At 43.6% G+C, this 25,608-nt stretch overlaps 1 protein-coding gene and 1 long non-coding RNA gene across 2 annotated transcripts; both read left to right on the top strand.

Annotated features, from left to right (window-relative positions):
• Positions 1-3,864: 3,864 nt before the first annotated feature.
• On the top strand, positions 3,865-4,575 carry LOC125754017 (basic salivary proline-rich protein 1-like). Its single transcript, XM_049103993.1, has one exon. It carries the CDS (start codon positions 3,865-3,867, stop codon positions 4,573-4,575), a length of 711 nt encoding a protein of 236 aa, XP_048959950.1.
• A 194-nt stretch (positions 4,576-4,769) lies between these two features.
• LOC112675816 (uncharacterized) lies at positions 4,770-23,268 on the top strand. Its single transcript, XR_003146088.3, has 3 exons — positions 4,770-4,933; positions 5,460-5,543; positions 16,012-23,268. It is a non-coding gene; the product is annotated as an uncharacterized LOC112675816 (long non-coding RNA).
• Positions 23,269-25,608: the final 2,340 nt, after the last annotated feature.

The raw sequence follows: 25,608 nt of genomic DNA, 5'->3' as shown, positions 1-25,608 counted from the left end.
CCTGCCTGGATCCTGAGTGCTTCATTGGCTCACACCCTCATCTGGTGGAACTCTACATGAGTAGCTTCCTGAGAAAAAGTGGGAGTGTGAGAAATAAAAATTTTTAGGCTTTATGGATATTGTGGTTGACTAGACAAACATCCATTCTACTCTGGATAATTAGTCCAAGCCAGTAATGCAAATTCTACCCTTGTGTCAGTGACTGGGTCAAAAATGAACATGGGACCCAAGCTAGGTAAATAAGATGTAACGAGAAGTCTTCCGGGGTGATTCTGGTGAAAGTTTTCTTGTTCCTAATAGAGAATCACAAGAAGAGACAGAGTACCAACTTCCTCTGGATACTAATGTGCCTGGAGCACCTGTGTTTATCTTGCTTCTAGATGGAAGATAAAATCAATAACAAGGATATGAGTGGAGAGATGGAAAGAACCTGTGTCCTTGATGTCATGTGGAACTAGTGAATTCGTGAATGCTGGAGCCAACCTTACTTCTACACTTTCTTTATATAGGATAATCTTTTTGAAAAGTGATTTTTGATTAATCTAGCCTGAATCAGTGTCTCTGTAAATTGTAGCCAAAGGATTCATTGCCACGTCTAAAGTCATCTTTATTTTATTCTCAAACTTCAACGAGAGTTTAGTCAGCTCTATAATTCTAGGCTGAAAATTTTCATCAGTAGAGTGTAGTAGTTCAGACAGACTCTGAAGTGAGATTTTCAAGGTTCAAATCCTGGCTCATTCATTAATCAGCTGTGTCTCTAGACAAGAACACCATGCGTCAAAGGTTCCAAGATTTAACAAATAAAAATGCAGGATGCCTAGTTACATGTAAATCATTTCTAATTGCCTATGCAGTGTACACTCAGATAAAAGAAAAATATTGCCTGCAGTGTATTGAAACTCAAAATTTTTAAAATCTACCTGAAGTATATGAAGTATCTGAATTATATACCTCTTTAATTATATTTTCCTGATGATTTGACTGTTCTCTGGTGGATCTTTTTTTTTTTTGTAGAATTTGCTTATAAGATTCCTTACAGGGGGATGCCTGGGTGGCTCAGTTGGTAAGCAGCTGCCTTCAAGGTCACGTGGTGATCCTGGAGTCCTGGAATCAAGCTCTGCCTTGAGCTCCCTGCTCTGGCTTGGTGGGGAGCCTGCTTCTCCCTCTCCCTCTGCTCTTCCCCCAACTTGTACTGTTTCAAATATATAAATAAAATCTTAAAATAATTCCTTACAGGCACAGTCTAAGTCCACTGCATTATAACATAGCTTCCTCAGTGGTCACAGTTAACTCCTGTCATTCTTTTGTCTTCTGAACATTACTGAACATTAAAGAGCAAATCCACTCTGTATGTGTTATGAGCCAGTTTACTGAGCAGATATTAGCATATAGAGTTACTAATAACTCTGAGAACTGCCCTTCAAATTTATTTTGGTGAAACACATAATACCATCCTTTCTGCCATAAATTGCTTTTCCATTCTTCAGGATTGCATCACATCTTTTGATCTGTGACCCAGGGGCACCTGGGTGGCTCAGTTAGTTAAATGTCTGCCTTTGGCTCAGGTCATAATCCCAGGGTCCTGGGATTGAGCCCCGTGTCTGACTCCCTGCTCAGTGGGAAGTCTGCTTCTTCCTCTCACTCTACTGCTCCCCCTCACCTCGTGCTGTCTCACTCTGCTGTTTCTCTCTCTCAAATAAGTAAGACTTAAACAAAAATGTTCACTGACCAAAAAAAGAGCATTGTCATCAAATTGTATTCCATTCTTCTTCAACACATGAAAATTTTACTTGCTCCCATACTGAAAGAGTATTCAGTAGCTCTATGAAAAAGAATAAAATTCTTCAAGAGATGAAATCATTTTTTAAAAGAGTTGTGGCAACTCACATAATAATTATCCACTTCGAGTAGGAATTTACCTATTCATATACACTTTTGTTCCTTCTAAGAGAAGCACTGACATTTAAATGGATTGATATTTTGCCAATATTTTCTTCAATGCGTTCAACAATGCATTCAGCAATGGGGTTTTATAATAAAGCTGTTTGCTCTTCTTTCAATATGCATAATTCTATTGCTAAAGAGATATTGAAAATTATGAGCAAGAAAAAAGTAGGCTCGGGATTTTTGGAGCCTTTAGCACTTAACTATTATTTCAGTGTTTTAAATAAACTGGTGCCTTCACAACTACATTTGTTAGGAGAGTCAATGGGGCTTTGAATCCTGGAGAACTGAAGAACACTGAATGACAAGTGTGTCAGGGGTATGCAAGACCACCCCTACTCTCAGAAACTTGTTCACAGAACTCCTGGGACTCCACATACAGTTGTATTCATTACTAAGACATATAGTGACGTACGGAGGCGACATAGCCAGATCATATGGCAAAAAAGACACCAATAGAGGCTGGAAGGATCCACACACAGACTTCCTTAGCCTCTCTTCCTTTTTTGGGGGCCACACAGAGTATATACCCTTCCCCTACCTACACAAATGCAACATTTCTGTCCAGGGAAGGCCATTGGTGTCTCAGTGCACAATGGTTTCTTTTTTTTTTTTTTTAAGTAAAATTTTAAATTTTAGAATAACTTTAGATTTACAGAAAAATTATGAAGATAGTAGAGACTCCCCACATACCTATTCTTTATTAACATCTTACCCTAGGTTGGTAAATTTGTCACAATTAATGAACCAATACTGACACACTCTTTTTAAAAATAATTTATTTATTTATTCATAAGAAACACAGACAGAGAGAGAGGCAGAGACACAGGCAGAGGGAGAAGCAGTCTCCATGCAGGGAGCCTACCGTGGGACTCGATCCTGGGTCTCCAGGATCAGACCCTGGGCCAAGGGCGGCGCTAAACCGCTGAGCCACCGGGCTGCCCCGACACACTCTTATTAACATATACTTTATTCGAATTTACCTTAATTTTTAACAAATGTCCTTTTTCTGTTCAAGGATCTCATCCAAGATGCGTTACATTTAGCTGTCATGTCTCCATAGCCCTTCTTAACTGAAAGTGTCTCAGACTTTCCTTGCGTATTGATCTGGAGTCATTTCTAATTAGCGATTACTTTCTAGACCTCGGAATTTGGTTAAAGGATAGTTTCCCCAATGAATAAGTTATGAGAATAAAAGGCACCACACAGAGAATACAGTCAATGATATTATAATAGCATTGTATATACGGTGCTTGTGAGCACAGCGCACGTATAGAGAAGCCGAATCACTATGCTGTACACCTGAAGCTAATGTAGTAACAGTGTGTGTCAACTATACTAACATTTAAAAAAGCATTTTAATAAAAATAATAGTTTTTCCCACTTGTGAATATGAAAAATAAGTTCTTTACTCATTGTTCTCCTCTTTTGGTCTTCCTTTCGCCAAAGTTGCAGGAGAACTGTAGGGTATTGTCCATATGCTCATTTGGGGGTGAGGGGGTTAGGATTTCAGCTAGTGTTACCATTTGGGGGTTGTATGCAACAATAACTGGCAGAGAAAAAAAGCTTTGCTGAAATTTTGTAATTAATTGAAAAAACTGAATACAAGACATTCAGGGCATTATGACAAGGTCAACATAGGAGATGAAATAATACAGGGAAATATCTTCATATTCAGGACATCCGGCAGCCCTCCCTTGGGGCCACGGGCCGGGGCCTTCCCCTGGCCCAGGCCAGGCTCTCGGTAACCCTGAAGACGGGGGACAGCCCGGGACGCAGGGCAGGGGGGCCCCCCGGGGCCTCCACTGACGGTGCACTTCCTCTTTTCTGGACTTTCTGGCCCTCGAGTGAACCTTGCTGGCGCCAGTGGGCTTTTAATATTTTCCACTCCTGGCCGTCCTACAATGTTTCACCTCAAAAATGCATCCTGCCCTCCCGAAGGGCGCGCCTTTGCAGGGAGGGGACGGGGCTCCGAGAGCGAGGCGGGAGGAGCGAGCTCCCGGCCACGGGGACCGGCCTCCGCCGAGCGGGGCCCCTGCCGTGACCTCCCACGGGCGCGGCCCTCGGGCTGGGGAGGACGCCGCCGGCTGCCGGGGCGCTGCGGGGCCTGGGTGCGCCCGCGGGGGTCCCAGACGCCGCCGGGACCGGGCGCGCGGGGTCCGCCTTTCCGAGCTCCGGGGGCGGCTCCCGGCGCCGCTGCACCTGCTCCCCGCCAGGCCGCCGGGTGCGGGGCCGCGCGCTGAGAAGGCAGGTGCGCCCCGGCCCGCCCCGCCCCGCCCTCGGTCCTCCCGGGGGCCCCCCGGCGGCGCATCGGCGGCCTCCCCGACCGACCCCGGCCCCGACCCCGGCCCCGACCCCGAGGGCGGGCAGCGAGCCGGAGCCCCCCTCCGCGTGTCGGGCAGGGCCGGTGGCCCGGGGCGGAGGGGGCCCCTGCTTCCCTCCCGAGGGCGCAGCGTCCGCGCAAGGCCCCGCGGCCCGGGGAGGGCGCCCCGAGAGCCGGGCGCTGGGCAGGGCGCCCCCTCGCCGCGCCCCCGGGCTCCCCCGCCGCCCAGGCCCCATCGGAGGACCGACCGGTTCCCTCCAGCCCGCAGCGCAGCCCCGCCAGGCCCCCCGCGGAGGCCAGAGCCCTGAGCGCCCCAGGCCGGAGGCTCTGCGCCGGGCCTGGCGGGGGGGGGGCGGGGGGGGGACCCCGAGTCCCCGGGGAGCAGCGGCGGCCTCGCCTCCGGCACCCCCCGGCCCGAGGAGCGGTACTTCTGGGGGGCACTCGCGGCCCGGTGTGCCTGGCTCCGGCCTGGGGGGGGGTGGAGGGAGATGGGGGGGGCCTTGAGTAGGGGCTCCCGACTCTTAGGAGGGGCTTCCAACCTTGTGGTTATGAACCCCCAAGGGATATTTTATTTCCCCTTGGAAATAGACAATTTAAGGTACGTCCTTTCCTTTGCAGTCTTTTGGGAAGAGCAGTGCTTCTGGGCAGTTCATCCACTTGCCGAGGGTAGGTATAGTCCTTTTGGGTTCCTATCTTATGGGGGGAGGGGTTGGGGTCTCATGTTAGACTTTCCACCTTGAGTGCCCTGGTCTCTTTCCTACCACCCCATCTCCATGAAGCTGTGAAGACTGAAGTTCAAGTTCACCTTCAAGACTGGGAGCTCTATCACCGTTTGGCTGACTTGATAAAATCCTTAAAAGCAATTTCGAGGCTTAGCTTGTGTCTCCAGATTCTTGGGTTTGGGGCCGGAGTCTTTCTTCTTTTCTTCCCAGCTCATCAGTGTATTTAAGAAAATTTAAAAATTTTATTCAGAATTTGTTTTCAGAAGGAAGCTTATTCAGGGTACCTGGTATGCTCAGCTTCTTATCTAGAAGTTGAGGTCCATGGACTGGAAAAGAAGGTCCTACAGTTTTGGGGATAGACTCTTGAAAATTTGAAAGAAGTTGGGTCTGGGATTGACTCTCCTTCCAGGAAAATATGCACCCCCCCCCCTCCCCATACAGCGTGTGCACATGTGTTCCCTTGATTCAAGGTTAAGAACTCAGGAGCCAGCTGTTCTCGGAGATGCCTGCCAGGGCCACCTTTCCACAGCCTTGCCGGCCGTGTTCTGCGTGGGGTGAGTGCAGAGAGTTTTCACATCTCCTTTTGATAGGTCTGAAGAGCACAGACTTTTGTTTCTGGATCAGAACTTCCAGGATCTTTAGGACCTGATAGAGAATGGAAAACAGGTCTGCTGGCTAAAGACTCACACAGAGCTGAAGCAAAACAGCTTGTTGCTCATTAAAAAAATATTTACTAAAATTGTTCTAATTATTATTTACTAAACTTGCTGCATAGCAAACTGCCCCCAAAACATAATCACTTAAAACCAGAACAATTATTTTTATCTCTCGTGGTTCTGCTGGTGACAGGGCTTAGCTAGATGGTTTTCACCTAGGATTTTTCTTGTGGTTGCAGTCACACAGTGGCTGGAGTTGTCTCGAAGACCGAGCGTGATGTGATTGATGGCTAGCGGCTGATATCATCAGCTAGAACCTTGGCTGGCGTTGTTAGCTCGAACCACTCACGTAGCAAAGGGCTCCTCGCAGCCAGGTGACTGGTTTAGGAAGTTAAGTATCCCAGGAAACAAAGCTGGGTAAAAGTTCAATTACCTCTGAAGACCTGGCTTTGGAAGATACATGACACTTCTTGATGGCAGAAAAATGAAAAAATATGCAGGCATGTTTTTAAAACTACCATATAACCCTTCTGCATGCCAGGCACTGGACAAGGCACTTGGGACAGAATGCGGAGTCCCACAGACCCTGCCCTGGTGGTACTTGGGTCTAGTGGTGAAGATAACCACTAAGAGAATATTATTACAAATAAGTACACAGTTGTGAACATTGATGCGTACAGGGAGCCAGAGAAATTATATCACACATTTGTATGACCTAGACCAGAGACCCAAGGAAGCATTTCCTCAAGAGGAGACCCCAAACTGCCAGCAACTATTGTTGTTTAGATCATAAAATATATCTCAAATCTATCCACTCCTTTCTATTTCCACTGTCACCACAGCCACCAGCATCTCTTACCCAGATGACTGCTTCAGGATCCTAAGGACCCCCACCTTCTCCTCTTATCCCCCCCAGTCCCTTCACACAGCAGCTAGACTGCACAAGAAAAACACATGAAATTAGATCGGGTTGCATTTTTATATGTCTTTATTGAATTACAGTTGGCATACAATAAACTGCACATTTTCAAGTGTAAACTTTGATGAGTATTGACCTATGGACCTACTCAGAAAGCCATCACTATGATAATGAACATATTTATATCCTCCCAAAATTGCCTCATGACCCTTTGCTCTCTAAACTTCCCTCACATCCCATGTGCAGGTAATCCCTAATCTGCTTTCTGTGGCTAATAGACTTGTTTGCATTTTCTAGAATTTTATTACATAAAATTTTATTACATAAAATTCTAGGGAAATCGCATAATCTGTACTATCTGGTAGGGTTTAACAATATTCTGCTATCAATAGTTGCTCCTTTTAATTGCTGATTAGTGTCCCTTTATATGGACATACCACACTGTGTTTATTCATTTATTTTTTGACAGACATTTGGGTTATTTCCAGTTTTTAGCTACTACACACAAAACTGCTATAGCACTCATGTAGAAGACCTGTGTGGGCATATGCTTTTATATCTTTTCAGTAAATACTGGACAGTGGAATGAATGGCAGGGTCATATTGTTGGTATATGTTTAAATTTAAAGAATTACCAAAATATTTCCCCCAATTAGTTGTACTATTTTACCTTCCCACCAGAAGTGTCTGAGCTTTTCAGTTGCTCCATCTGTTCCCCAGCAGTGAGTATAGTACGGCCAATTTTTTTCATTCTAGACTTACTAATAGGTAGGTGGTGGTATCTCACCTCTGGTCTTAATTTGCATTTTCCTGATAACTAATGATGTTGAGCATCTTTGCATGTGCTATTGTCAAGCTCACACACAGGCGACAAAGCCCAGACCTGGATGATTCAGCTTATAAAGATACAATGAGCCACTTTTCAGTTTAGACCAGTTCTCATACAATGAATACAAAAATAAGCCAAAGACGCTAGCTCCCTATGGTTCTTGCCCCACACAGCAGAAAGGATAACATGGAAACAAAAGAGGCCAGATGACTACAACACGAGATGTGGGAAACCTGGCTGAGGAGCCAAGTCTAGACTCCAGCTAGGAAGCTTTAAGCTTTATATTCTGCAGCTCCATCCTGGGGGGTAGAGGGTGGGGTGGGGGGAAGAGAGCCAGATCAGATCCCAGGAGGAGGGGAGAAGCCATCTCATGAAAGCTTCTCAGGGGAGACTGCCTTGAGCCCCTCACAAGCCTCTCACCCTCTCCTTTTCTGGGAGGATCTGCCTCTCACCCTCTCCTTTTCTGAGAGGACCATGAGGCATTTTGTCAAGATTCAGGTTGTGGTTCAAGCCTCTGTGGGGTTAGCAAGATGCCATGGCCAAGCAGCTGCTCCCCTATGCTTATTTACCACTTGTGTATCTTCTTTGATGAAGTGTCTGCTTATATCTTTTGCCCGCTTTTATTTTATTTTTTTAAGTTTTAATTCCTGCTAGTTAACATAAGTGTTATATTAGTTTCAGGTGTACAATATGGGGATTCAACACTTCCATATATCACTATCTTTTGCCCACTTTTAAAATCGGGTTGTCTTATTGAGCTGTAAAAGTACGTTACGTATTCTATACACAAGTCCTTTGTTGGATGTTATATTTCCCAAATAATATTTCCCAGTTGGTGGCTTACCTTTGCTTTGTGAGTGGTATCTTTGGAGAAGTTCAAGTTTGAAATTTTGATGAAGTCTAGTTTGTCAAGAATGTTCATGTATTGTTAGTATTCTTTGTGACGTACCTAAGGAATCTTTGCCTAGTCCAAGGTCACAAAAAATTTTTCCTATGTTTTCTTGTGGGTTTCAGAAGTGTTACAGTTTTAGCTCTTAGAGTTTTGTGATATGTTTGGAATTAATTTTTGTGTATGATGTGATATGAGTTTTTTTTTCTTTATCCACATAGATGTCTAGTTGTTTCAGCACCGTTTGTTGAAAACATTTTCCTTTCCCTATTAGATTACCTTGGGAAATCTGTTGAAAAACAGCCACATATATGTGAAACTACGTCAATTTTTTTTTTTGTATTCCATTGATCTGTAAATACCACACTGTCTTGATCACTATACTTTACACTAGATCTTGAAATCCAGCAGAGGAAGTCCTCCAATTTTATCCTTCATTTGAAAAATAATTTTAGCCATCCTAGATTCTCTGCCATTAAAATGATGCTTCTTTAAGAAAAAAAATGGTAGCTGTTCTTTTTCTAAGTTGTGGACCTATTAAAACAGTTTTCTACAGTTTGCACAGAATTTCTCTATGAAACCATCTAGGCCCAGTGTGATTTTGGAAGATAGTAGTTGCTTTCTGACAATTTCATGGAAAATTGTTCATTTTGCCCACATTTTCAAATATGTTTGCCTACAGGCAAGAAGAATCACTTGTAATTCTAGTTATTATCATTTTTTTTCCGTTGGTGGTTGATTTTATTATTTTGGATATTTGTGCCCCTCCTTTTTCTTGACCAGGTTATAGAATTTAATTTTCAAAGAGTTACTCTACTTTTCAAATAACCAGCTTTTATATTTATCCTTTTCCTGTTTTAATATAATGCTTTTTTATTGTATCTATTTATTTATTTATTTATTTATTTTTAAGATTTTATTTATTTATTCATGAGAGACACAGAGAGAGAGAGAGAGGCAGAGACACAGGCAGAGGGAGAAGCAGGCTCCAAGCAGGGAGCCCCACACCAAACTGGGTCCCGGGTCTCCAGGATCACGCCCTGGGCTGAAGGTGGCGCTAAACTGCTGACCCACCTGGGCTGCCCTGTTTTTATTTATTTTTTAAAGACTGTATTTATTTTAGTTGAGAGAGAGAATGAATGGGGTAGGAGCAGAAAGAGAGGAAGAAGCAGACTCTATGCTCAGCAGAGCCCAACGTGGGGCTCAATCCCAGGACCCTGAGACCATGACCTGAGCCCAAGGCAGACACACCCCCAGGTGGCCTTATTTATTTTTAGTAGGCTCTATGCCCAACATAGGACTGAAACCCATAACCCTAAGATCAAGAGTCACATGCTCCACCAACTTAGCCAGCAAGGCCCAATGCTTTCCCATTTTAATCTTTATTAATGAATTATCTCTTTATCTCTTTCTGCTTTCCAGATTTTTGAGCAGAACGCACTAGATAATTTTTATTTTTATTTATTTTAATTATTTTTTATTTAATAGAAAAACTTAAGGCTAGGAATTTTATTCTGAAAAAGGTTTTTGCTGAACCCCATAAGTTATGATATTTGATGTTTTCATGATTATTATTTTATGGATATGCTGCAATTTTAGTATTCATTTCCTGTTGTGCTCAAGAGGTAAGAAAGTTCAATTTTTTTCCAAGTAATAGTCTTTTTTAGTCTCTTAAGTTTTGTTAATCACACCCAGTGAATACTGTCTATAAAATTTTCAATATAACATTTCTACTTTTGGGAATTTATTGAGGTTTTCTTTTTTTTTTTTAAGATTTTATTTATTTATTCATTAGAGACAGAGAAATAGGTAGAGACATAGGCAGAGGGAGAAGCAGGCTCCTGCAGGGAGCCTGATGTGGAACTTGATCCCGGGGCCCAGGGATCACACCCTGAGCCCAAAGGCATACTCTTAACCATTTAGTCACGCAGGCGTCCCGATTTACTGAGGTTTTCTTTATGGTATTATAGATGGTCAATTTTGTTAGTGTTTCAAGGACAAAGTGGTGTGGTCTCTCTCGTTTTTCAATGAACAGAGTTATTGTATATCTATTAAAATTTACCTATCTTTAAATTTAAAAGTTGAGAAGATATTTTTGTGATTAGTAGTAATATACTAGACTTTTGCCTCACAGATCTTTAGAAATCTAGATTTCCCCCCACTTGACTGTTTTCCTCTCTCATTTATCTTCTGTCCACCTTATGTGAAATAAGAAAATTAATTCTATGTTTTTATTAAATATTTTATTTATTTATTCATGAGAGACACAGAGAGAGGGGGTGGGCAGAGACATAGGTGGAGGGAGAAGCAGGCTCCATGCAGGGAGCCTGATGTGGGATTTGATCCTGGGACTCCAGGATCACGCCCTGGGCCGAAGGCAGGCGCTAAACTGCCAAGCCACTGAGGGATCCCCAGAAAATTAATTCTATTTTTATAATTATTTTAACGACTGAAAATAAGGAAAGTTCTATGTTCTTAATTCAAAGGGCATGTGTTGAGTGGAATAGTTTATAGAGTTCTTCCTTTATAAGGGAAAAGTATGTATTGAGCAGTTGGTTTAAATTCACAGAGCTTCTCGGGTGCCTGGCTCAGAGGTTAAGTGTTTGCCTTTGGCTTAGGTCATTATCCTGGGGTCCTGGGATCAAGCTCCATGTTAGGCTTTCTGCTCAGTGAGGAGTCTGCTTCTCCCTTTCCTTCTGCCCTTCTCCCTCAGCTCATGCATTCTCTAGCTCACATAAATAAAATCTTAAAAAAAATAAAACTCACATAGCTTCCCACTCCTTCTTAAGAGATAATAGACTTGTACATGCGCAAAAAAAAAATAGACTACATAGGAGGATGGCCATTGTGTTGATTGTAATAGAGTGACAACCTAACAAACCATCAGCATGCTTATGGAATAGCATGCATCTCCCAAGAAAGAAGGAGAAAGACCCGTATATACAAACATACAGTCATCCCAAAAATATGAGTGAAAATGAAACATGTACATTCATGCATGTATGTAAAGACAAAAGAATTGAAAGATGAACAAAAGGTTTTGGCAATTGCTACTTCGAAAAGACAGGTGGGTGATAAATGGGACATTTTGCTACTCTAAATCCTTTCTATTTTCTTGGATGTTTATATGAAACCACACAAATACTGTTCTTTGTTATTTAAAAAAATGGCCAGGCCTTCAAAAGTGGAGGATAAAGGTGTTTCCTACCTCTAGTCTAGGTACAGCACATATGGCAACACTATGGAGTAGACATTCTCCTTTCTCCTTTCTTCAAAAGACCTTCCAACTTCTTTTGCATATTCCCTTTCAGAAAAGTTGTGGCCAACACACCACTCTTCCAATTGTCTTTGGCATCCAAAAATCATTGATTTTGATGTCCTATTAGTGAGGGTAAGATCCACCACTACCTCTTCTAGTAGAGTTTATCCGCCCTTATTCTATTCCCCTAAAATTTATGTCTTATTAAGTAATGATAGGTACTAATATATACCAAAGACTACCTTGAAGCTTTTCAGAAATAGTAATAATCCATGAATATTTTGTGAAAAGGTAAATAATGAAATAAGCTAGGTAACTTATTGCTACTCTTAGAAAATTCAACTGACCCAACTCAGTATGAATGAACATTTCTCAGAGGTTTCTGCATCCCTTTCACTCCAGCCTGGAGAGCTAAGATGCGTGGCAGATCCTGCAAAGGCACAAGCTCTGCTTTCTTTCCCCAGTCTCTCATCCCGCTATGTTGAGTAGTGCTCTTGGATGTAGACTTACATGAGTATTGAAGTGTTTGCAGGGATTTACTGATGCTCCACAGCTGCTCTACTGATCATGTGAGTCTGAGGACACAAGCAGGCATCTCTTGTGGTTCTGGCACCAATTGCATGGTGATGTATGAGGAGAGTCAGGGCACGAAAGGCCATGCCTTGTAGAGATGTAATCCTGACAATTTGATCGTGGAAGTCCAGTCTGGTTTAGTGGAGTTTCTTGGAGCAGTTCTTCTATTTCCTTCCCTTTGGAACTTTCTGAGCAGCAGACTCACTCTCAGAACATTATCAGGGATGAAGTCCCTGGAATCTAGAAGTCATCGGCACAAAGAACCTTTTTCTCCCAATCCTTTTTCATTTACTCAAAGGATCTAGATCTACCGTCATCTTGCTTCCTAAGAGAATTATGTTAGCGTTGTTGAGGAACTTTGGGAAACCATAGTTCATCTTCTCATTTTACAGATGAGGTCACTGAAGGTCAGTGAGGGGAAGGGGCTTTCTCAGTGTCAAACAGCTGACAATAATATAATTTTGGCCGAGTTACCGCTCTGTCTTCCTTCAACTTGCAGGCAACCAGTTAATTTTTGCCAGTGAGCACGTCACTGATTTTCTCTAATGTTTTCATTTTCAAAAACTCTATCTTACCATCAGCCAACACTGTTAAATTTGCTAGAACCTTAGACCCACTATACGAGGGTGATGATGAAATCAAAGGCTTAACTCTCAAATTCTGAATCTGAAACTTTGTAGATGTTGGAATCTCATGGGGAATCTGAATACACCTATGAATCTTCTTCCTAGAAAAATCCTACTCACACATGCAAATGCACTTTTGCATACAATTTCAAGGGTTTTATATGCCTGTCTACAAAGTACAGGTTCAGAATGTCTGATCCTACAAGTAGACATTGAGCTAATGATTGGGAAGAATGGAAGAGACAAGGGTGTGCAAGCGGCAGCTGGCAGCACTCAAGCCGGATGTACTACACCAACAAGTAACCTTACTTGCTTCACACCCCACAATGAGCCTTTTAACTTCTAACCTCCCACCACCGTGTGGTGGGTAGTAGTATACCAATTTTGTCTATGAGGAAAGAGGATCAAAAAGTTCAGGGAACTGTTCCCTTTTGCTGGGAAATGGCAGAACCAGAAACAAAACAGATCTTTGTCCCAATCTAGCACTTTCTCAGCTATACTACTTGCAGTTTTGTCTCCAGTCCCTTCCTGAACAATTGAATACCAACTGTTTTTAGATACAGATCTCTTTAAAGTCTCATTTTAAAAATCCTTGGAAGAGCAGTATCAGAAAGAGGCTTATAAAACAATCCACAGACAATAAACCTGTGGCTATCTTTCTCTAAGACTCTGGGGCAGTTCCCAGAACAGATTGTCTATGACTCAGGATGAGTTCTCATGATCACCAGGGCAGATTCCACCAAGGAGAGTGACTGAGGATCCGACTCACAATTGCACTTCCTCAAGAGTTATCCCAAGCAGTGGTGTCTGACATGCAATCATTAGAACTTTGTTACTGTGGTCCAAAGAACTGTCATTGCTTTGAAAGAAAAAGTCAGAACTTTTCTATCATATTCTGAGTTATCTCATTCTTTTCTCCAAAGGAAAAATGAGAGATGGGCTTAAAAGTGGAGAGGAGATAGAACACCTGCCACAATCTTAGAGAAGGTGAGGCAGGAGAACAAGAATATAAATTTGAATTATTTCATAGAGGGAAAGGAGTCTAAAATAGAATAGTGGACAACATAGAAGTCCATGTATTAAGTCAGAGATTTCAAAAGTGGTACCAATGACCTTTTCTAGAATACTGCTCACCCACCCCAGGCAAGTGGGAAAAGTTCAAGTCCTTTGTAAAGTTCAGGTCTCAAAGGTTTGTCCAAGTTATAATCATTGGACCTGTCACTTGTACAATAACTTGAATAGACAAAATGGGGGGCTATATGCCTTTTTCACCTTAGTGTGAATTATTCTGGCCTTATGCCAAAGGACAGCTGAGAGTTTTATCAGGAAGAAGCCAGCAGACTAAATTACTGTAAAGCTCTTGTTAGGAGAATGGAAAGCAGCACTCTATGGGGAGGTGGAAGACGCAAAGCTTCCTTATTTGGGAAAGAGATCAAGGGTGGTGCCTCAATAAAGATTCTATGCCTAGAGATTCCCCTTCCTGCACAGGGTGGCAAGTCCCAAAGTAGAGAGGGCGAGGACCCAGAAAGTTTACCCAGAGTGAGCAATTTCAGAAGTGATACATTGGTTGTATCCGGTAAAGGGGGAAAGCACAGATGCCTGTATACTTCAGGCGGGATTCTCGGTGATTGCACTCTCCATTGGCAACAGCCTGGAAAGGGAGAAAGAACAGGGATGGGGGACTTTGACAGTCTTTTTCACTTTAGTTATCCTGTCCCTTCTCTGAAAAGGGACGAGAATTGGTTTTGATAGGGGCGGAGGAGGCAGACGTGAAGGCTCTGGGCCCCCGGAAGAGGGCTGTGAAGAGTAATGCAGCATCAAAATGGGAGGTGGAGAAGCTGGAAAGCCATTAGTCAAACCTCCTCAATAGGTCTAGGGCAGGCCGCAGGAAGGCCCCACCCAGAATTCTAGAAATGCCCCCTACAAAGAATATGGCAAAGCGTTAAGCTTGCAGGACAGGATCCTATAATCCATGAATAAGTCAGGTTGTCTCAAAAATGACCCAGTTAACCGCCCCTCCTCAAGAATGGGAGAAAACACAGACCCCCCCAAGAGCCTCAGGCCATATGCTTATCATCCATCCATCCATCTCTCCGTTGGGAACCAGCTCAACGAATCACGAGTGGTCAGGGAGGGAGCTACGGTCTTCACCTTAGTGAATCCTCTGGCCTCTTAGAAAAAATAACTGGGGAGTTGATTTTGCACAGGTAGGAGAGAGAGAATATCAAGGGACTGGATGACTACACCGAGGGGGTGACTGCCAAGAAGGTGGCAGGGGGCGCATAGGCAGTAGCTGGGAGAGCAAGCGGCCAGGCTCCTGTGTTTCCTAGCAAAGTCCAGAGACAGTCATGGGACCGAAGATTCCAGCACCCCAGAAATACCTCCCACAGGGGAGAGGGTGGTGTGTTCCAAAGCAGGTGGGGAGGGGGACGCAGGACATCTGTTCTATCAGTCAGGTTTTTTGAAGGGGCGCCCCCTACCTCGCACCCAGAGAGGAGAAACCCTGGATCTGTGTAAGCCTATTGTGAACTTGAACGTGGATTTCTCCGGCGGGAGGCAGAGAGAGCTGTGTGACACCCAGGTGGCTCCCAGGGGCTAGAGCTGGATGAGTGGAGCGGAGGCCATCCCGATCCAAAGAGTGAAGAGGACCCAGGAAGGCATTTTCCCTCGGTGCAAGCGAAGGAGGAAAGAAGGCTTTTCCTGTATTCGGACAGGCCTTCTCTTTTTTTTTATTATCAAACTTTTTTTTTTTTTTTTTTTTTTAAACCAAATGACCCGATAAGGCAAAGTGGCTTTGCCTCATCAATTTTTGTTACAGTTTTCTTCCTGGATAAAAAGTTGTCAGGCCCACAGTCGTTCTATTTTTTTTTTTTTTTTTTTTATGTTTCATTTGTCCACGAACTCTGAGACCAATTGAGCTAATTCACAGCATCTTCAGCTGAATTTTAACATCACATCAGAACAAGGGTTGTGGGGATCAGGGAACATTTGACAACTTCTCCCATATCAACATGCGTCTGCCCTTCCCTTTGTTTTTCCCCTTCCGTAGGGAATGGGTTCGTGAGCCCAGGACTGGTTTGGAAGTGTCTGCTGGTCCTTCAGACACCCGGGGTGCCACCCAGGCATGGACTCACCCCACCCCTCCCCTCCCTTGCCGCAACAAACTGTACTGCGTTTCCAAATTATTCTCCTGAACCTGCCCTGTCATCATTGCTCTCTCTACAGTTCATATGTAGATGGATGCTGCTTAACATTTTTTCTCTTTTCACAGGGACAATGGGATAATTTGGAGATTGAGATAAAAAGAAACAGGAACCAAGGGGAGGAGAAGCACCAACTACCTGCAAGAATAGTTCCCTGATGCCTTGTGGAGCCCATTCCTTCCCTCCCTGGACTTGCTCCCAGGTTGAAGGGCTCATCCAGAGAGTGATCCACATCCAGCTGTGCTGGGGTGCAGGCCAGGCTCAGAGCATTGAGGTGCCTTCAAATACTGTCAACGGGAGCAGATAACATCAAGAGATTGCTAAGGAAGGAGTTACTGATGTGACTGCCTGACTTTACAACTTTATTTCTCAAAAGTGCCTCTTTAGGCACCGCCCCCTCCCCAACCCCAGTCCCTGACTGTGGCCAGTATCTGCTTCAAACCAAAATGTAACACAAAATTTGAATCTCTCAGGAGACTGACTTGTTTGAACACCTTCACAGAGTCCCAACCCATCCATGAAATTGCATGGATGTCTACAAGGGAGACTCACAATAACATTCCCATACCCCCAAATCCTTCTCTTGGAGGGGTGAAATCAAGGATAACTGACTGCCCACCACATGTTTCACCCTAATAAGAGTATTAGTAACCCCATACAAGACCCTGTGAGAGCAAAGATTCTTGACCAAGGGTCCATATATTAGGTTAGGGGCCTGGGAATAGGGCTCCAAGTGTAAATTCGTAGTTTCTTCTTTTTCTCTTTAGAGTACTACTTTCTATGAGTTTGGGTTCAACTAATCTTTATTTTCTTCTTTTTTTTGTATTCACCAGGTTTTCCAAAATTTCCCTCCCCTATTCTCCTTCATTCAGGAAAGACCAGACAGTAGAATGGCCAAAAGAGAAAGGACCAGAGGAGAAGTAGAACTTTGCAGGCCCCCTAGGAAAGAAATACAGTTGAAACAGCATAGCACCCTCCGGCCTCCATCTCAGTCTTTAGATTTGGAAGTGAGAGCAGGAGACAACCATCACCCTGTCCCCCACATGGGCCCCTAACACAACAGCCTGAAAAGTCACCCCAAGGGGAACATCAGCACCTTTAGAGGTCTGACCTTTCAATTAACACCTATTATCACTAGCCATCCTGCCCATACTCTTCTATCACCTAAGAAGATAAACACAGGCTTCATTCTAGCATGTGGTTAACCCGTAGTCCTTCTTCCACCTCTGACGCACACACACAAAAGAGGCCATCTTGGAAGAGGCCCCTCCCTCTACCACATTCTTATTCTCAATTTAGCCTGAAGCCATCCAAAAGCCAAAGATTACAGAAATAATACATTGCCCCTTTCCTGAGATGGGGGGTGGGGTGGACATCCAGCCACAATCTTGGTCAAAAAACAAACAAAAAAATAACAAAAGAAGAAGAAAAGGAAGCTGTATTCCTTTTTTTTTTTTTTTTTTTAACTTTTTTTCTAAGAGTGATATGACTGCATCCCAGAGGATGACCAAGAGCTGGTGTGAGTAAGGGCAGAGACAGAACACAAAAGCTCTGGACACCTGAGAGGATCTCAGCAAGATCCTTTGAGGGGCAGGGAGAGGGGAAGCCAGAAGACAAACACCCAAACTTCATGGAGGTCTACAGCTGACCCTGGGAAATGCTCCAGACATAGCCGTGAGAGGTGCCATCTGCCACAGAGGACAGGGGTCAAAGCAGAAAGGATGAGAACCCATAATCCACCCATAAGTCAATGGTTTTGGAAGTGACAGTTACTCCTCTCTAGGAAAAGGGAAAACATGGGGATCCCCATAGACGTCTGGTGACATTCCTAATTCCCAGGGAACTCTTACCCTGGGAAACAGGTTGTGAACAAAAATGGAAGCCTGGTGGGTCTCTCTGACCCTCGTGCTAATTATCTAGCCTCTTGGTGTACAGTAGATTTTGACAGTTTGGAGCTCTGGAGGACATCGAGACACTGGGCGTGAAGGAGGAAGCTGCTAAGAAGATGGAAAAGAGAGGTCAGAGGGAAGGAGAAAGAGCAAGAAAACAGCCTTGCACATTCCTGAAAGAGATTTAGGGAAAGTCCTGGGGGAAAGATCTAACCATACTCTACGGATATGAGACCGCATATCACAAAGCAGGCGTGATAAGAACAGTCCATCTGTGTTTCAGAGATTTCAAAAACGCATCTGTCCCGTCTCTCCGGGGAGGGGAGATGTGTGGATCCCTATAAACCCAGGCAACATTCCTCTTGGCCATGGAGCCCTCCTTCGGGCCCTAGGCTCAATGTCAGAGGAGTGACTGTGGGTCTTCTTCCCCTTGGTGTGATGACGTACCCGGTCCCTTGCAAAAGATACCCGACCTTTGGCTTTGATAGGGGAGCAGGAGACAGACTGTGAAGGCACTTGTTGACTAAAAGGAAGACTTGAAGAACGTTCCAGCATTCAAAAGTTACCCGGGAGAACTAGCAAGTAATAACCAGCCACACTTCGCACAAGCTCAAGACAAAAAGACCCTCTGTACGTGCGTAACTGGCCCCAAGATGTCAACAGCAGGAGGCGGCACATCCAAACGCAGGCAGAATGAGAACACTTCATAAGACAGTGATTCAAAGTGACGTTAGCTGCCCGTCTCCTGAGCAGGGGAAGCCACGTCCTTGTGAGGCCTACACCTCCATCTTTGGCCCTGCGCCCCCATGGGACAGTGGCTTGAAAAGGCAGCAACAAGGAAGGGTTTTGGGGTTGTTGTTGTTGTTTTTTTTTTAAATCTCATTTACTGTGAGTTATGTGGCCTCTGGCCAAGGAGAGGTAGGAGGGATTCTATAAAGATCAAGGAATGGGCTCCACAGAGGGGCCTGCTGTGGAGAATGCTGACTGCATAACAGAGGCAGAGCAGGAGCTGGAATGCAACACCCAACCTCATAGACTCCAGGGCCCTCTGGGAAAAGCTTCCAATGTAGGCCCTAGGGAACCCACTCAGAGCAGAGCAGAGCAGGCGAGCTCCAAAGAACATGGGGTGTACACCACAATTTGGTGTTGAAATGTCCTATCAAATGACAGTGACAGCACACAGGGCTCTGTGTGTGTGTGTGTGGGGGGGGGTTACTCCTCTTACTAGTTACTGATTCAGGAGAAGTGGAGGAAATCTCTTAATTTCTCCCACAACGTTATGTTTGTGAGGAGGCCACAGCCACCTGCCCAGCGCTCCTAAAATACTCAATTAACCTAACACTTTGAGGGGAGCTGGAAACTTTAAGGGTCTGAATCTTTAGCTGCCACCCACATCACTGGGTTCCCCAGTCTGCAGCACAGTCTCAACCAACAAGGCAGTTTGGGGTGATCAAAATCAATCTCTCTCTAGTATACACACAGAATGCCCTGCTCCCACCAAGCCTTGCCTTGCCCCCCACCCCTCAGCCAGCCCAACTCCAAGTACACCAGCATTACCCCCTGCCTTTTGCAGGGTACCATGTAATTCCCTAGCGGGGAATTTAAGAACAAGGAGATGGTTTCATCATCTTTCCCTCCCTTGTTTCTAGCAGGGCATTTTTGGGCTCTGCTATTTATTAAGGAATAAAGGGAAGAAGGAAGAGCTGGGAGGGCAGAGGACAGACAGAGACATGGAAATGATAAAGGGAGGGAGGGTTCGGCTAAGTGCGCTTTCCCCCTCTCTTCCCCTCTTTGACTGGGTGCCTCCTTTTTCTTTCTTTCTCACCCTTATCCTTCTTCCAGTAACAAATTCTCTTAACTTTCCATGTTGCTTAATCTCTTCCTGTGTTTGCTTTATTTCTACCCCTATTTGCATTCTAGATAGTTCTACTTTTTTTTTTAAGATTGTATTTATTTATTCATGAGAGAGGGAGAGAGAGAGAGAGAGAGAGAGAGAGGCAGAGACACAGGCAGAGGGAGAAGCAGGCTCCCTGCAGGGAGGCCGATGTGGGACTCATCATGCCCTGGGTTAAAGGCAGGTGCTAAACCGCTGAACCACCCAGGGATCCCTACTTTTCTCTTTTTTATTCTCCAGATATCTTGTCTGTTTCTCTGAATTTTTTTCTCTTTGAGCTTTTACCTTATCATCTGGTGACTTTTTCCCCCCTCTCTTTTAAATAGCAGCAGTGGGGTCCCAAGAGAGTGAAGGAGGGGAAAAGAAAGGCTCAGAGAAGGGCATCATCTAATCATTTCCCAAAGATGCAAAGCCAGTTCATCCTTCTCCCCCTGTCTCGTCCTGTTGAATCAGAAAGGACCATTCAAGGCTTGTCCCACCTCCATCTCCCTCTGGGCTCTGTGTGGCTGCCCTTGGGATCCACCAGTTACCATCAACAGGGGAGCTAACCCTTCCAGCCACAACAACCTGGCCTTCTGGCTTCTGCTGCACCGCCTCGGGGAGGCAGCCCCTTGCCCTGTTTCTGAGCAGCATGAGGACCCATATCCCACAAAAGCCAAGAGAGCTCCCTGTTTTTTCCAGTCTTCTTCTCCAGAAACTGACATCTGAGAACTTCACATCCCCACGTCTAACTTTGGTTCAGAAGTTTCTAGGCAACTTTGTCAGACTTGCGCAGAGGCTACCTCCCCCCAGGGGGTGTCTCTGAGTTCCAGCTTCCAAGTCCAGCTTCCCCCTGAGATAGCAACACTGGCTTGGAAGACCCCTGACAGAGTAATGGCTATGTCTTGTTCATCTTTGAATCCCAGCCTCACTGGGGAGTTCCTCGCCACGCTAAATTCTCTAAGAATAATAATACAATTTCCCGAAAGGTATTAACATTTAAAGTTCATTTTCTGAAGCATTATAATACAGAATGAGGCAGGGGAAGGCAGGGACAGTGGCTACTAGTCCCAGATGGAGGTAAAGGCATGGCTTTATCTGGAGGCTCCAATGACAGATTTTCAGACTGCCATCAGTGGTCGCCGGTGACACCTATGAGTCTGGGTTCCAATGACGTGGAGGAAGGTGCACAAAGGGGTCTTTTCCCCTTTCAGAACCCTGGATGTGTACCTGGGAAGAGGACCTCAGCAGATAGGAAAAATGTCACCAAGAGTCACCACCCACCTGATATTATTTACCCTCAGCCCATGACTCTTGCTGCTCAGGCTCCAACCCCATGAAAAGAGTTGACAGTTCAGCATTTTCCCAGCTCTTAAGGAGACATCTGAGTAGCTTTGTTTCCAACTGAAATGATGTTTGTGGGTTTACCTCTCGCACTGTTGTTTACATTGTCACACATTGGTTCTACTGACTTGCAGGGGGGTCCCACAGCATCCTGCAGACATAGGGTGGAATGACGCAACTATCTCTTCAGTTTCCACTCCCAGACTCTTGTGGCTTAGCTCTTGTCATTTGTTATTAGAATTTCAGCGCCTTCTGCATTTCCATCCTCTTCATAGTTGCTTCTATTTTGAAGAGACTCCAATAGTCTTCAGTCATTTTGCTCTTTGGCCCTGAACCCCAGAGCAAGGGGAGACACTGGGGCCGGGCGCACATGGGGCTCTTTTCTGATCGGTTAATAGCTCCCTTCAAGTCGGCTGGGTCTGAAACTTTTCCTGACCTTTCCTTAGATCCCTAAGGGTCTGTTCAGTCTGGGCACTGTACGGAGTGTGAGTGTGCTTTTGATGGCCAGCTCCTAGAAGGACCAACAAAGTTTCCTTTCTTCCCCCCTAAAGATCAAGGAACGGGCTCCACAGGTGAACTCTAAGGCCAAAATCCCTTATCCTATTAGAGAGTAAAGTTAGTTGCTCCACTGGACAGGGAATTCTTTGAGGCCAAAACCTTTGTTTCAGTCCTTATGCCTTGCAATGACCCCAGTAAACTTTCTGTAATTGATTGAAATGATTTCTCCAAATACATAAGAAAAAAAAAAGTTCAAAGTTTTCTATAGTGTTTTAGCTAAGTTTGGTAAGAAATTAAAGGGAAAGCATATGCTGCTGCTACGTGATCCAAAGTGTAGAATGAGTGGGGTTTGGTTAGATAGTGAGAGGAGAGAAGGGAAAACAGATGAACCCCAGACAGAAAATACTCATGCTGGCAGCAGAATGTGAGTGGACACAGATGTTCATTTTGATGACCCCAGCTGCATCTGGGAATAAAGAAATCTGTGACCTAAAGGTCCCTAAAAAAACAAGCAGTAGGTCTTCCCCAGTTACTCTTTTATGTTTAAGAGAACTCTTATTCAGGGAGAAAATGGCCTCAATATGGAATTAAACAAATCATCTGCCTTTCCTGTGACCTATAGTCAGCATCTATTAAATTCTGTTATACAGTTTTTTTTTTCTATAATAAAGTTTGAGTTTGGAGGTTACATTTGAGGCCACCATACACTGACTCCAAGCGGTTTCACAGATTTGAGCAGCTTATACTTACTCTCACCTGCAGACCACATCTGACACAGCAAAGGGTGGGGCCCGTTGCAATTCAAGGTTTCAGCTACCAACCAAGTTGGTTTCCAACTTGCTATTTTCTAGAGGATCCCCTTTATCTTTACCATCCCCTTTGAACCAAGAGAAACTGAAGTAGCAGACACGTTTCTGGAGAACACCACTCCTTAAGGTCTGACAAGGTGGGAGTCCAGAATTTTCATGATCTTTTGGCAGGTTTCCTGGCAAGAACATCAAATGTCTAAGAGGTATTGTCAAATTTTCCTTTTAGGGTCACAGGGCTTCTTGACTAGTTCTGGGCATGGTGGTTCATTCAGCAAAGACAGGCCCAGCCCCTCTAACAGTTCACCCTGTCATTCCTAAAGCTTGCTGTGTATGGGAGTACCTACGACATGCCTGTCCCTGAACTTGGCAGCAGGCATGCAAGAGGACAAAACAAAGGAGCAAATGGTTGTCACTAGCAATAGCACCCAGGGCTTTCTTCTGTCTGAGGTAGTTCCCAGAAACTGTACCTTCTAGACTTTTTGAACAACACCAAGTTCCTGCCTTGCCTAACTTTTTTTCTGCCCTGTGTTACTAGATCCTTTCTTAAAATTATGGTAAAATACACATAGTATAAAAGTGACCATCAGTGACGTATAGCACATTCCTAGTGGTATGCAACTACCACTACCATTGGGTTCCAGGCCATTTCCACCACCCCAAAAGGAACCTCTGTACTCATTAAGAGCAGTCACTCCCTATTATACGCTGCTTCTCCCTCCTCCCTACCACCTCCCTTTTGCCTGCCTCCCTTCTTCTCCTCTCCCTCCCCCTCCTCACCCCCCAGCAACCACTAATCTGCTTTGTCTCTTTGAATTTGCTTGTTCTAGATATTTCATAAAAATTAAATCATGCAATATGACCTTTTGAGTCTGGCTTCTTTCAAGGTTCATCCACGTTACAGCATTTATCACTATTGCCTTGCTTTTTATGGCAGATAGTGTTCTATTGTATGGATATACCATATTTTGTTCATTTATCCATTCACCAATTGATGGGCCTTTCAGTGTTTCTAACTTTTGACTATTATGAATAATGCTGCTATGAACATTGGTTTGCAAGTTTTTGTTTGGACACCTATTTTCATTTCTTCCAGGTAGATGTCTAGGAGTGGGATTGCTGGTTATATGGTAACTCTCTTTAACTTATTGAGAGACTTCCAAACTGTTTTTTTTTTTTTTAAAGATTATTTGTTTTGAGAGAGAGAGAGGGAGAGAGAGAGAGAGAGAGAGAGCACACACGAGCGATTGGGGGGGGGAAGGGGCAGAAAGAGAGAGAGAGAATCTTAATCAGATTCCTTGCTGGACTTGGAGCCCTGTGCAGGGCTCAGTCTCAAGACCCTAAGATCCTGACTTGAGCTGAAACCAAGAGTCAGATGATAAACTGCTTAAGCCACCCAGGCACCCCTTAAACTGTTGTTCACACAGGCTGTACTATTTTACAATCCAACCAGCAATATGTGAGGGTTCCAATTTCTCCATTCTCATCAACACTTGTTATTCTTTTTAAAATTATAGCCATCCTAAAGGGTGTGAAGTTGTACTTCATTGTGGTTTTTACTTGCATTTCCCTAATGAATGATGATGTGGAGCATTGTTTTATGTGCTTTTTGGCCATTTGTATATATCCTTTGGCTTTTGCCCATTTAAAAATTTTCTTGTCTTTTTTTTATTGAGTTATATAAGAGTTTATATATATTTTTGAATAATAGATTCTTATCAGATATATAGCTTTAAAATATTTTCTCTTATTCTATAGGTTGTGTTTTCACTTTCTTGATAGGGTCCTTCGATGCACCAAAGTTTTAATTTTTTGATGAAATCAATTTATCTATTTGTAAATTCTTTTATTGCTTGTGCTTTTGGCATCATAACTATGAAACCACTGCCAAATCTAAGGTAATTGAAATTTACCTGTGTTTTCTTCTCAGAGTTTTATGGTTTTAGCTCATTATTAGAGCATTGATCCATTTTGAGTTAATTTTTGTATAGAGTGTGAAGTAAGGGTCCAACAGCATTCTTTTGCATATGGCTATCCAGTTGCCCCACAACCATTTGTTGAAAGACTATTCTTCCCCCATTGAATGGCTGTGGCATACTTGTCAAAATCTATTAACCTTAGATTTATGGCTATATTTCTGGAACCTCGATTCTAGTTCATTGATCTATATGGGTCTTATTCCAGTAATGCATTTTTTTAAAAGTAGGTGCCACGCCCAGCATGGGGCCCAATGCAGGACTTGAACTCATGACTCTGAGGATCAAGACCTGTGCTGAGATCAAAAGTCAAACACTTAACCAACTGAGCCACACAGGTGCCCAGTCCTGCATTGTTTTGAAGTAAGTTCTGTACTAAGTTTTGAAATCAGGAAGTAAGCATTAGTATTCCAAATTTGTTCTTCTAGCTCGAGATTTTTTGGCTATTTGGAACCCTTCCAATTCCATATGAATTTTAGAATGAATTTTTCTATTTTTGCCAAAAAATATTCTTGATTTTGGATAAAATTTGTATTCAATTAGTGGATTGCTTTGGATGTAGTGCCATCTTAAGTCTTCCAATCCATGCACATGGGATGTCTTTTCATTTATTGATGTCTTCTTTTATACTAGCAATGTTTTGTAGTTTTCTGGGTACAAGTCCTGTACCATATCTTGGTTAACTTTATTTCCAAGTATTTTATTTTTCTTAATACTATGTAAATTAAATTGTATTCTTAAATCCTGTTTGGATTGTTCATTGCTAGTGTATAGAAATACACCTGATTTTTGGTTTTGTACTCTGGGACTTGACTGAATTTATTTATGAGCTCTTCTAGAGTGGAGTTTTTGTTTTTTGGTTGTGTGTGTGTGTGTGTAAATTTCTTAGGAATTTCTGTATATAAGATCATGTAACTGTGAATTGAGAGTTTTTGTTCCTCTTTTTCAATTTGGATACATTTTTTTTCTTGAATAATTGCTCTGGCTAGAACTTCCAGTACAGTGTTGACTAGCAGTACTAAAAGTGAGCATCCTTGTTTTATTCCTGATCTTTGTGGAAAAGATTTAAGTCTTTTACCATTGAATATGATGTTACCTGTGGGTTTTTCCATAAATGTCTTTATTATGTTGAGGAAATTTCCTTCTATTATTCCTATTTTTCTGAATGTCTTTTTTTTTTTTAATCACCTGAAGGGTGTTGGATTTTGTCAAATGCTTTTTCTGTATCAATTGCAGTGATTATGAACATTTCCCCTTTATTAATGTGGTATATTACATT

This window comes from Canis lupus, chromosome 30 (assembly GCF_003254725.2).
Source record: "Canis lupus dingo isolate Sandy chromosome 30, ASM325472v2, whole genome shotgun sequence".
NCBI classification, from domain to species: domain Eukaryota; kingdom Metazoa; phylum Chordata; class Mammalia; order Carnivora; family Canidae; genus Canis; species Canis lupus.
This window is presented reverse-complemented; position numbering and strand designations above follow the sequence as displayed.